Source organism: Rhyacophila brunnea, unplaced genomic scaffold, assembly GCF_057557595.1.
Source record: "Rhyacophila brunnea isolate RB1 unplaced genomic scaffold, BYU_Rbru_1.0 scaffold_20, whole genome shotgun sequence".
Classification (NCBI taxonomy): domain Eukaryota; kingdom Metazoa; phylum Arthropoda; class Insecta; order Trichoptera; family Rhyacophilidae; genus Rhyacophila; species Rhyacophila brunnea.
In genome coordinates, this window is record NW_028232860.1 from 6,706,581 (window position 1) to 6,718,949 (window position 12,369).

A 12,369-nucleotide genomic window follows, 5' to 3' on the forward strand; every position below is an offset into this window, starting at 1 on the left:
TCAAAATATTTTTTGAAGGCTTGCCAAATTGACCCCACTAACAGTGTCAGGAAATCGCCATCAAGAATTGTAATACAAAAAGTTCATAAGACTACTTACTTACTACTAGTCCAAGCTCTCTGTTCCCCGGTGAGTTTTAGCCAGAATTAATGGAGAAAATTAAATGAACACATCATTGTTTCAGATCAACCATCTGAGGTTCAACATGGACTGCATGATGTGCGATGATACTCCGCCTAACATGACCGTCGAAGCCTTCCAGACCAACGCCCAGAATAAAATTCAACAGCTGATAAAACAGTAAGACCGAACAACCACTAACTGTGGACATGGACCAGTGGTGACGAACCTATAACACGTGTGCCACTACTGGCATGCTAGATGATTTTGTTTGGCATGCGTTTGAAGAGAAAAAATACCTATAATAATAATAAATGACAGATCACATTCTATAAAAAATAGCAGGCAAATACTCTTCAAGAATAAGCATTACATTAAATATCTAATTGCATAGGTCGGTCCTATGTGTCCCATATAATATTATCGCAATAACCTCATCAGGCGGCAGGGAATGGCGCACCACGAACCTCTAATTTTGATCGATTTACAATGCTTGAGGCCACTGTAGCGAAAGAATGCCTCATCTGATCAGAGTAATTCTGTTAGCAATTTGTGCGTAAATAACAAACTTATTAATACATTAACAAACAATTTCATTTCTACCCACAAAAAATGACTGCACCAAATAAGAAACAAAAACTTGGTGAAGCTAGCAGTAGTAATTCTGGCAGACGGTTTTTAAATTGGTGGACCGAAATGTATGGCATAATTGAAAAAAGTGATGAAGCTATAATGTGTGCTATGTTCTGTGAGTGGTAGTTAGTACTTAAAAACTATTTTTATCCCCTGCTCGGCACGTCAGACAGTTGAAAAATAATATTTGGTAAATTTTGGCACGCGTACGTAAAAAGGTTCGCCAACCCTGACATAGACTATTTCATAGTTGCTGCGATTATCTCAACATTAATTCAAACCAACATCCATCTGTCCATGTACAAATAAACATTTTAAAAGGTGTCAAAGAGCCGATGGAACTTGAAATTTTAAAAAATAATATAGAAAATTAACTTTTTATCAAAAAAAAATGAATTTTTGTGACATCTTTTGAACATTTGAATCAAAATTCGGGAGCATTGTATCTAGAGTATGGATCCTGCATAATACCTGATATACGTCTTTCGTAACTGTACGATTACTTTGTTTTTCGACTTAAATATTCTGAGAAATCTACCAGAAGCTAGGGGTGGAGGTAGGCTGTAAAATCAGACATAAATAGTGCACACTAAACTTTATGAATTACACTTAATTGTTTTCATTGAACTAAGAATACGATTTGCAGATGGTGCTGGTTAGTTTTAAAAATTCAATTAAACCTTGCCTAAACCAAACCATAATAGTTTAGTTGTGCTATGGACGATCCGACAATAATAGTATACCCTTTTTCAGTCATACTTATTTGTTTTCGTTGAATTAAGAATAATTTTTAAAATTCATTAACACGTTGATCGCCATGGGGGTCACCGGTGACCGGCATTGGATTACGTTCAGGGGGCCATGGGGGTGACCGGCAAAGAAGACCTGCCTTAGAGTTGTTCTACAGCGCCGGCGGGCACGCTCGCAGTGCATTTTTCGATACGCGGTGACCGGCATGGCCCTTCTGTATATTACTGCCACTTGGCCTGAAAATATGTCTTCCCAGTCACAAAATATAGGCTCACTAATCTAAAGAATGTACATAATGAAAAAAATAGTTTTCCTTTTAAATTGTAAATGTGTTTTTATTGATATAAAAATAAAAATTAAATAGATTATAAAAATGTAAGTTATAAAAAATATGTAAATAATAAAAAAATAGAATAACAAAAATGATTATAAGGTATGTATACGTATATTTCCAGTTTATGTGTATCCAGGTATTATACTACCCAATTTGAAAACTTTTATTCCGTATTTGTGCCTTTTCTGTTTATTATACTATCTAAATCTAAATATAATTCGACCGCGAAATGGCACCATGCTCTCGTCAACACATATGGACAGGTGACCGGCGAAATGGCCGGCACGGCGCAATAGAATAAATTAACTTGTTGGCGCCGCGACGGACACATGTGGCCGGCACATCATAAAAACCAATATTTACGTAGAAAAATCATCAAAATGAAAAAAAAACATATTCTTTCATAATAATCATTTCATTTCAAATAATACCTTAAAAACAAATAATCATTTTTTAACTATTTTATGTAAAACTAGTTGGCGATCAATGTGTTAAGCCCTGCCCATCCAATCCATAATTGATAAAAATTATTCTTTTATCTATAAAATATCTGAAATTTTGTACGATTTACATAACGGCATAATTTTAGATATTTTAAAGATAGACTTATATTTTTTGACTATATCTATATTGCTTGGTTTACGCAGTTTAAATAAATTTTAAAAACTTACCAACACTATCTGCAATTCGTAGTATTAGTTCAATGAAAACCAATATGTATAACCGACAAAGTTTAGTGTGCACTGTTTATGTCAGATCTTAAGAGCCTACCTTCACCCTTGGCCGCTGAAATCCACAAAATCAAGAAGGTTCATAATTCCCAACTCACGGCTGTCACTCCGACAGCAAGGACGGCGTCAGTCATTTTGCATTTCGTGCACACCTAATATGGCAGTGATGTCACGTGTGACGTTTACATTTGACGTTTCGCGAGCCTAATACTACAAGGTTCTAAGTGTTCTTCGTCCTTGAAAAAACAAACCCAGCAATGAAGTAGTATTCTAAGCTGCCTCATTGTTACTTTTGTTTCTCCAAGGACAAACACTTGGAACCTTGTAGTTCTCCACTCGCGATTTGTTATTAAGCCGATCGACAGGTAAATAGATTACAGTAAAACCTCGTTAATACGAATTCCATGGAACCGAAAATCAAAAAAAAATTCGAAATATGAAATGTATGGGGGGAAAATATAAAAATTTTGATAAAAAAAATTGATTTTCATTAATTTCGTTTCCGATCATAGATGTGCCTACCAAATTTGCGATACAATTCGTAAAATTAAAATTTGTGTAAACACCATGTGTCATTAATCCATAAATTGAAGTTACCACAAGTAGCTAGAATTATAGAAAAATATTTCCAATTTGTCAACACAATTGTTTGGCATTGGTTCTCTAGTGAAAGTCCAATGAGTGGAGTGCAGTTGTGCCTCCGATGACATACCGCTGTGTGTGTTAATGGGTCATAAAATGTCAGGATTATTTTTATTACCTTAGATGGGAAGGATTACAGTGATGATGAGAATTCCGTACACAGTTGTCATACATTGACAATGACGATAAAGATTATGAAAAAGGAGAGCCAAACAAAATACTTTTCTTATTATTATTTACTACTTATATTTTATTATTTACCACGGTGGTTTAATTTAAAGTTTATTTGTTTTTCAGTATGATATCCACTCCTCGGAAACACGTAGAGGTGTGCTCAATGAAGAACGAGTGGCGCTGGAACTCGACTGCTGGTGTTGAGGTGCTCTTTGCGCCATCCTACACAGACCTGGCTATCTTCCCCTTGCACAATGGCCTGCCGCTAAACAAGATCACATCGGATCAGCTCTTGAAACTCTACTACGACAACAAGAACATACATGACATATGCAGAGAGTAAGCATTTTTTTGTCATTAACATGCATTCACTGTGGGTCATGCAGGACCCTATTTTTTCAGTCAAGCCTTACTGTAGGACACAGTGTTAAACATTTTAAACTTGCCACATTTCTGGCAGTTACGATTTATCCCACGAGGAGCAGTGGCGAAGGGTGGAGGTAGGCTATTAAGATCCGCCATAAATAGTGCACATTAAACTTTGTTGGTCATACGTATTTGTTTTTATTGAACAAAGACTACACTTTACAGATGGTATTGGTTAGTTTTAAAAAATCAATTAAACCCTGCCTAAACCAAACCATAATAGTTTTGGTATATTTTGGGCGATACGACAAAATTTTGGACACTTTTTTATTCATACTTATTACACATATTGTTGGTTCATTTTTTTTATATCCATGAGCAAACTACATATAATGGATAAAAAATGTTATTCTATCTATAAAATATTCAAAGTTGATTTAATTGAATAATTCTAGATATTTTATAGATAGACGAGTATTTTTTGACTATTATCTATTGTGGCTTGGTTTTCGCAAGGTTTAATTGAATTTTAAAAACTAACCCACACCATTTGTAAATTGTAGTCTTTCATTTCGATGAAAACAAATACGTATGACTGACAAAGTTTAGTGTTTACTATTCATGGCGGATCTTAACAACCTACCTCCACCCTTCGCCACTGCCGAGCAGTAACATGTCGGCTTATAATGCCGTGGGCTCGAATCCAGTGTCTGGCAAATTTACATATTGTTTTTTTTTCAATGTGAGTTTGAACCCAGAGCATGGACCTAATAGGCTGAGCAATTGACTAACATCCATTACTAAATTACAGTCGAATTTGGTTATTACGAGGAAGATGGGACCGACTGAATTTGCTCGTTATAAGGGTTACTCGTTATATCAGAGAATAGATATTTTTAAATGACCGGTCACAACACAAAAAGTTGCAATTCAAACAAAAATACACAATTTGAATTTTTCCCCGAAACAAGCATGGCATTCATAAACTACAAAGTTTATTGTAATGAATGCTGGTGATCAGTGACTTCACAAACCTTGGATTTTTACATGCAATTTCAACCATATGCGTGTATACTTTTACAATATTGTCGACGAAAACACCAATTAGGTAGGTACTTCCGTGTTCGTAATAACCCAGTTCGACTGTATATATTTATTCAATTTCAATTTTTCAATTTTAATTTATTTTACATATTGTGGACATTACAAATTATAAGTTTAAGACGTTCACAACATGACATTTAGAAACAAATAAATATTATTAAAAAAGTATTATGTAATATTGTAATTATGCAATATTAAGTTATTCTATAGTAATGTGTAAATACAAAAAATATGAAGTATATAGGTACAAGGAAGTACACCGGATGAGTTAAGCAGACCCTATTTTAAGAATTTATAAAATAACGTCCGCCTATACTCATTCTCACGTAGATGGAATATATCAACATCCGAAGCAATTTGGTTGAACAGAGTTATTGCTCTACCAATTGGCATCACCAATGGCAGGTTAGTTCTGCTCCTCGGGAGAACAAACAACTGATGCTCCCGATTTCTAAGATAGTTATCAGGGACACACAAGTCAATATTACCAAGAATGGCAGAGTTCTCATTCACACCACGTATTAGTCGAAAAAAATACGTGGCCAAATATTGATATCTTCTAGCACTTAAACTACAGTATGTTAGCATACCTAAGAGAAAGTCAGTTGGATAAAGCCACGGATAGTATCCATATAACCTCAAATAAAGGAGTCTCAAAAATTTCTTTTGAACTCGCTCCACCATAAGGTCATATTTCAACTGATGCGGGGCCCAAACAATCGACCCACTCTCAAGCCGGCTTCTCACTAAGGAATTATAAAGAATTTTTAATACAGTAACATCCGAAAAGACCCGGGAAGTACGCAAGACGAAGCCCAACATTTGTAGCGCCTTTTTACAAATGATAGCTATATGACCACTAAATGACAGCTTACTGTCAAACGTAATGCCAAGATCCCTTACAGATGGTATTCGCGAAAGAACTCTGCCATTCATCGAATATTGGAAAAATAATACTCGCGAGGCTCTGGTAAATGATAAAATATTGCATTTTTCAATATTGAAGTCCAGTTTGTTACGCCTGCCCCAATCTAATATATTGTCTATATCAAGTTGGAGTTGACGACAATCGTCCAAGGTGACAACTTCCATGAAGAGTTTCAGGTCATCAGCGAACAACAAAAACATAGCATTTTTAATGACCATTGCTATGTCATTTATAAAAATCGTAAACAGCAATGGCCCCAAGTTTGAGCCCTGAGGGACACCAGAAAATGTATTGAACATCTGTGACTGATAGACGCCATACGATACGTATTGTTGACGATTCCTAAAATAGCTCCCGAATAACTTCAGAAAACGATCGGACAATCCAATTAGTTGGAGTTTTTCCAACAGGATGTCGTGATCGACTCTGTCAAACGTTGAGAAGTCATTGTAGGAACAGTCAACCTGATGGCCTCTATCTAGTGCTGACGACACATAATCTACAAATACCATCAGGTTAGTTTCCGTTGATCGGCCAACTCTAAATCCATGCTGCTCATTCATTATAAATGACTCAATTTTTGGATAAATCATGTTATGCATGATCATCTCAAGAACTTTTGCGGGTGCCGAGAGAACAGCCACCGGCCTGTAGTTCTCCACTGATGACTCAGCACCACTCTTATGGATTGGAGTAACCTTTGACATCTTCCACAATTCGGGAAAGATACCCGTCTCCATCACAAGATTAAATATATATGAAAGCGGGCCTTTGACAAAGTCAATACACCCCTTTAAAAAAATGTTGGGAGATTATCCGGCCCTAAAGATCGTGTGTTCTTTAGCTTTTTAATGAACCTAAACACAATAGCAACATCAATCGGAAGGATATCAATAGATTGGGCACCGCGTGATGGTTTTCTTGACGTTGAGGCAACATCCAGATTCGGACTACTACTTGCGTAGACAGACCTAAAGTGACCGGCAAATGCCTCTGCCACTCCAGATCCGGTCACCTCTTCGCCTTTCCAACTCATTGAATTGGCAAACCCACCATCCCTTCTTAAAGATTTAACATAGTCCCAAAACGATTTAGAATTTTCGCGGATGCAATTTTCTACCGTTTCTATATGCGCTCGATAGGCCAGTCGAACAGCTTGCCGCACTCTTGAGCGATAAAGACTAAATATTTCATAGTCTTGCTGAATATGCTTAGTCTTCCAAGTTCTATGGTAATAATGTTTGACCCTAATGTCCCCGATAATTTCCCGAGAAAACCACCTCGGGTATCGCCTTCCACCACGACATGGCGACTTCCTTGTAAAACACTGGTCAAAAATATTATAAATAATGTTGTAAAAGTGCTGTACCGCGTCATTTACATCACAAATTTCATACAACTCACTCCAATCTACCTCACCCATTAATGAGTAAAGTAAATCGAAGTTTCCCCCTTCAAACTTCCACCCCCTCTGCAGATTTATTCTGTGTGAGGGAATGTTAGTCCTCTGAATGAGAGTTGGACGAAAATCGTGTAAAAAAGACAAAGTAGGGTGATACGCATCTTCTCGTACGATCGGTGATATACATCGCGAAATCGATATTTTAACGTTGCTAAAAATCCTGTCTAGAAACCCATTAGCAGAGTTAGGAACATCATTGTACTGGGAAAATCCAAAAACAGCACACAGAAATTCGACTTCGCTCTTGACCCTTTCACTGCTGCGCGCTGAATTCAGGTTAAAATCTCCCATTACAATAATCCTTCTATCCCTAATTAAGATGTCGCTAGACAACATTTTCCCAACAAATAGTTTAAACATCTCCAATTCACTCGCTGGAGGAAAATACACGACACAAACATACGTGGTCACTCCGTTACAGGTTAGTTTTACCCAAAGGTCCTCATTAAGAGTCTCCAAAACATGAAAACGTTCGGCCCGTAACCCTTCCATATTTCTAACTCCCAAAAGACAGCCTCCACCCTGCCGGTGGCCTGTTCCGGAGTCTCGATCCCTTCTGAAGACCGTATACTCACTACCAAAATATTCATGACTGAAAACACTGTTATTGAGCCACGTTTCTGTTAATGCTATGACATCATAATCATCAACCAAAACGCCACTCGAAAACTCCACAGTTTTTGTTCTCAAGCCACGGACATTTTGGTAGTAGAAAAACAGCTCATTAGAGCGGTTACTATTCCGAAGTCAGCTACTTGGTAACCTCGGGGTTTCCACATTTGCCACCCATTCCTTTATAAATGAGTGACGTGGCCAATTTTCAGCCTTCAGAACAGTATCAGTAACGTCAGAAGGGATACCCACCTTGAATGATGCGTAGTCCCCTCTTGATTTAATCCGTACTACTGTAAATTCAGCGGTACATAACTTTTTTAAATATGTCAGGAGATCATTGCTAGTAGTGTCTCGGTGAAACGGGTGAAAATGATAGTGTTTCATCACTGGCTTAACCCGTCCTTCGAGACTTCCACGTACGGCGACTCGGTGTTTCCGTGAAATGGTAGCCCATCCGTCGTCTGTTTTTGTTTCTTTGTTTTGTTTCTGAATCATTCAAAAGAAGATTAGCACGTAGGTAGGTTCTCATATGTATCAATTCTTACCTATTAATATCAAATTGATCTTCTTATTGAATTTAATATAATTGGAACATTACCATCTGCAAACAAGTGTCGCATCTACATAAATGGTTTTGTAACATAGGTACAACTACTTCAAATTGAAATGCTCTACGAACATTGCGTCATTTTCGATCTCAATGCTCTACGGCCATCTCTTTCTAATACAATAGCTCAACGTTGAACTGTGCATATGATAAACTAAATAATAATGCCGAAGTGTAGTATGATTGGCTGCTTATTTACCCATCGTAACTCGAATCGACATCGTGAATCGTGACGTGATTGTTTTTTCATACGCCCTACAAATTGTCAAATAAATGTCATAGCAGTAATGTGAAGCTACCTGCAAATGAACCTGTAATGTGAAGTCACTTGTAGCTAACATGGTCAGTAAACCAGAGGTCCTTTTTCTGTTCACTTTCATTATCGACCCAGACAATAAAATAATTGTGGATGCAGAATTTATAACAATTGATTGATTTAAATTTCTCAAAATTAAATGATTTCTGTGCAACGTCATGTTCTATACAGGGCTTCGAACCGGAACTGAACCGAAAACTGGAAAAAATGTTATTTTTGTCGGAACAAAAACTAGAACCGATCCGAAAAAAATATCGATTTTTTTGGTTCGGTACATGTTTAAACACGCGCGTTAACATGATCTTACTCCCCACTTGTCGTTCAGTAGTCGTGACACATCTTGACATAATTCTCATTATATTATTTTAAAAATTTATGGCTACGGCCTTGCGGTGCAGCATAACCATTGGTTTCGGAGCGTGGCACCGAGCTATCATACATGTACCATAGAATGTTCTAAATAATGTTAGAAAATAAATTTTTAATACAAATAAAAACATTTAAAAATTAATCACTCGGACTGAACCGGAAAAACCGGAACCGAAACGATATATATATATTTACTTAAACCGGAACGATAACTGAAATGAAAAAAAATAACAGTTCGAAGTCCTTGTTGGATATGCTTTTATTTATTTTAACACCTACTCATCCGTACCAAAATGAAGTAATACAGGACAGAAAAAATTGGAAACAAACCAGACTTCATTCAATGTGAAATCAATAACAATGGGGGTAATTTGTGTTTCAGTGATGTAAGCAAAAGCGACCAGGAGATGTACTGCAAGCTGTGTGACCTGGGGCCGTTCACCATGAGTGCCCTCCGTATGCACTTGCACTCCCTCAACCACAAGATGTGGGAGGCCGAACTGCCTAGACTGGACGAGATACATTGATCGATCTGATTTCCGTCGCACGGGAATACCGTCTTGTAATTATAAAGCAGCCAACTTAACTGCTCAAATGTGCCCAGCACTCGGAGTCCGACTCATATAGACAACTATTAATTGTTGTATGTACAAGGTGCATTTCAAGTGACTTATTTCAAAGGATCACTGATTATGCTTGTAATTTCCATCACATGTCGGCACATAATTGAGGCTATTATTTCCAAACCCGGCTCATTCCCAAAAACATATTTTGCGGCAAAATGCAATAAACTGTTACACAGATAGATATAAGACAAGTTTTGTGATTTTTTTGTTAATTTGTAGTGTAGCACATTTAAAATAGAAAACGAAGGGAAACTTATTCATTTCTATATTAATAAAGAATCTATTTACATTTAGTTTGTACCAAGCCGAGTTTGAAAGTGACAGTTGGAATGAGCCGGGTTTGCAAATTAACAATTTGGATTAATCCGCCTATGAAAGTATATAACTAAATGAAATACCACTAAAATGTTACAGGCACTGTTTGGATAGCAATTATGACCAGTTTCAATTATTCAAAACTCTCATCAAGCAGAAAAATTAATTAAACAACAAAAATTAAAATTTTGATGACATTTACTGTAATAATAAATGTAAACACAGAAGATTTTTGACTTCATTTCTTTGCTATTTTTCTGGTTCCATTTTTCTAGCTTTCGATGCTATCACAGATGAAACAGTAATGTCCTTTATGTTTATTTTATACAAATAACTGCTTCAACTAATCAAAAAACACCTTTAAACTTGAATTATATGAGGAGCAGTCACAACACAACTGTCATACAAATCGTACCAGATGCTATTAGCCATGTGACCCCAAAGCTGAGCTCCCATTGGCTAACGTGAAACGATCCATCTTTGAAACTAAATGATTGTGGAATAAACAATATTTGAAAGTTTCACGTTATTTTGGGATGATATTCTGTATGTAAAGAAGCTGGGTTTGGAAATAATAGCCTTAATTTTGAAATAATCATACAGAAATAATCTGTGTTAACGGAAAAGGGAGATAAGTCAAAAATCAAAATAAATTTAAGTTTTCGACAATTTTGTACAATGTGAAAATTCGTCTCTTTTCTTCTCTACTTATTACGCATTATGGTGAATTTGGCATTATGTAACTATGCGACTGATTTTTAGACTTGTCTCCCTTTTCTGTTGTCGTACAGAATTTGACCATCAGTAATAAAAAGTAAACAAGTCATCGCAATCCCATATCTGTGATTGATAGACTTGTTATAACTATAACTCTTTATACCTTCAAAGTATCGAAGGCATTGATGATATCTGGATTCGCAAGGTATAGAAACCTTTTTACTTAAAAAAAACTTACAATTTGCTGCTGTAAGTGAGTCCACAGAAGATCTTACATTTTATTGTTTCTATTATAAAAGTATAAACTGTGGTTAACTGGTATGTAGAAATACAGTCCGAGTCAGAATTCCTTTGATTGTTGTTTTCTAACTATGTGTATTTTAGTTTTTAATGTTTTGAACTTTTTTAAGTTTAGAAGGCGGCTCTTAATTATTTTTTACGATTGGTACTTGAAAACATTTTATGTACCTATTTTATAATTGAAGTCCTTCCCCGAACATTGACGTGAAGAACAATGTAATGACTTTACAGAAATAACAAAAAAACCTTTCATTGCCATCCATTTATATTATTTATATTAATTATCATTTGAAATATAAAGAATACGGTTATTTGAAGCCTTTTAACATTATTCTCACAGAAGAACGATGATGTAAAAAAATGTTCTATGTCAGTCGTAAAATTGAACAGTTTTTTTTATGAAAATGTATGCAGGCATTTTAAAGAAAATGTTGCAATAAAACATTGCGAAAGTGCAAATGAGAAATCATTCGGCACGCGTATATCTCCGCAAGATGCGTTAAATTAAGATAGAATTTCTACGGCTGAATTAAATATTTTTTGGAAACGTCGCCGGTAAATATTGATTTAAATGATTACATTCATTTAAAAACTGCGAGCACGTGTTGCTGAAATTTATTGTTTTTGTGTTAAATATTTTAATTAATTTATTAGAAAGAAGCAATGGTATAATGTTTCATAGTTAAGTTAATAATAATAAAATTGAAGTACTACTGTGCGTTATACGCGACAAACACGGCTTCATTTTGTCGAACAATACCCACTCAGGTTCATACCCATAATCATTCATTTATTTATTTGCCGATATGTTTGTTATGTTGCTTGCTTTACAATATTATTCTTCTATAATACAAATTTCAAAGCACAATTATTGCTTTGTTTAGCGGCAACTTTCTTGATTTTATTTTATAATGTTTCTTATACTCGGTACGTGAAAAACTTGAAGGGGTAGACAGTTGAACTTTATTACTTGACTAATTACAGGGTTGCCAACTGTATAAATATATTCCTTATAAGTGTATCTGAAATTAAAAATAAAATTGTCTATGTATATGCGAACACATCATTGTGCAAAATGTGATGTACATCGTTGTTCGGGGGACGTCTTCAATCATCGACTGATAATGGACCAATCCATGAATGAATAGATTATGAATACATGTGATAAAACCATTGATCGACCTAATACTTAGTATTAATTGTGGTCATATACAGTGGTGGATTTAATTAATATGATGATTTTAGTGATGGAACATATTT

General features: G+C 35.7%; 1 protein-coding gene across 1 annotated transcript in view; it reads left to right on the forward strand.

The window, feature by feature from the left end:
• The window catches only part of spn-E (tudor domain containing 9 protein spindle E), a 64,112-nt gene extending 52,774 nt beyond the window's left edge, over positions 1 to 11,338 (forward strand). The window contains exons 24-26 of the mRNA XM_085948091.1: positions 185 to 300; positions 3,508 to 3,723; positions 9,534 to 11,338. Coding sequence (XP_085804217.1) covers positions 185 to 300; positions 3,508 to 3,723; positions 9,534 to 9,678 — 477 coding nt within the window. The 3' untranslated portion in view covers positions 9,679 to 11,338. The remainder of the gene's footprint in view (positions 1 to 184; positions 301 to 3,507; positions 3,724 to 9,533) is intronic.
• Positions 11,339 to 12,369: the final 1,031 nt, after the last annotated feature.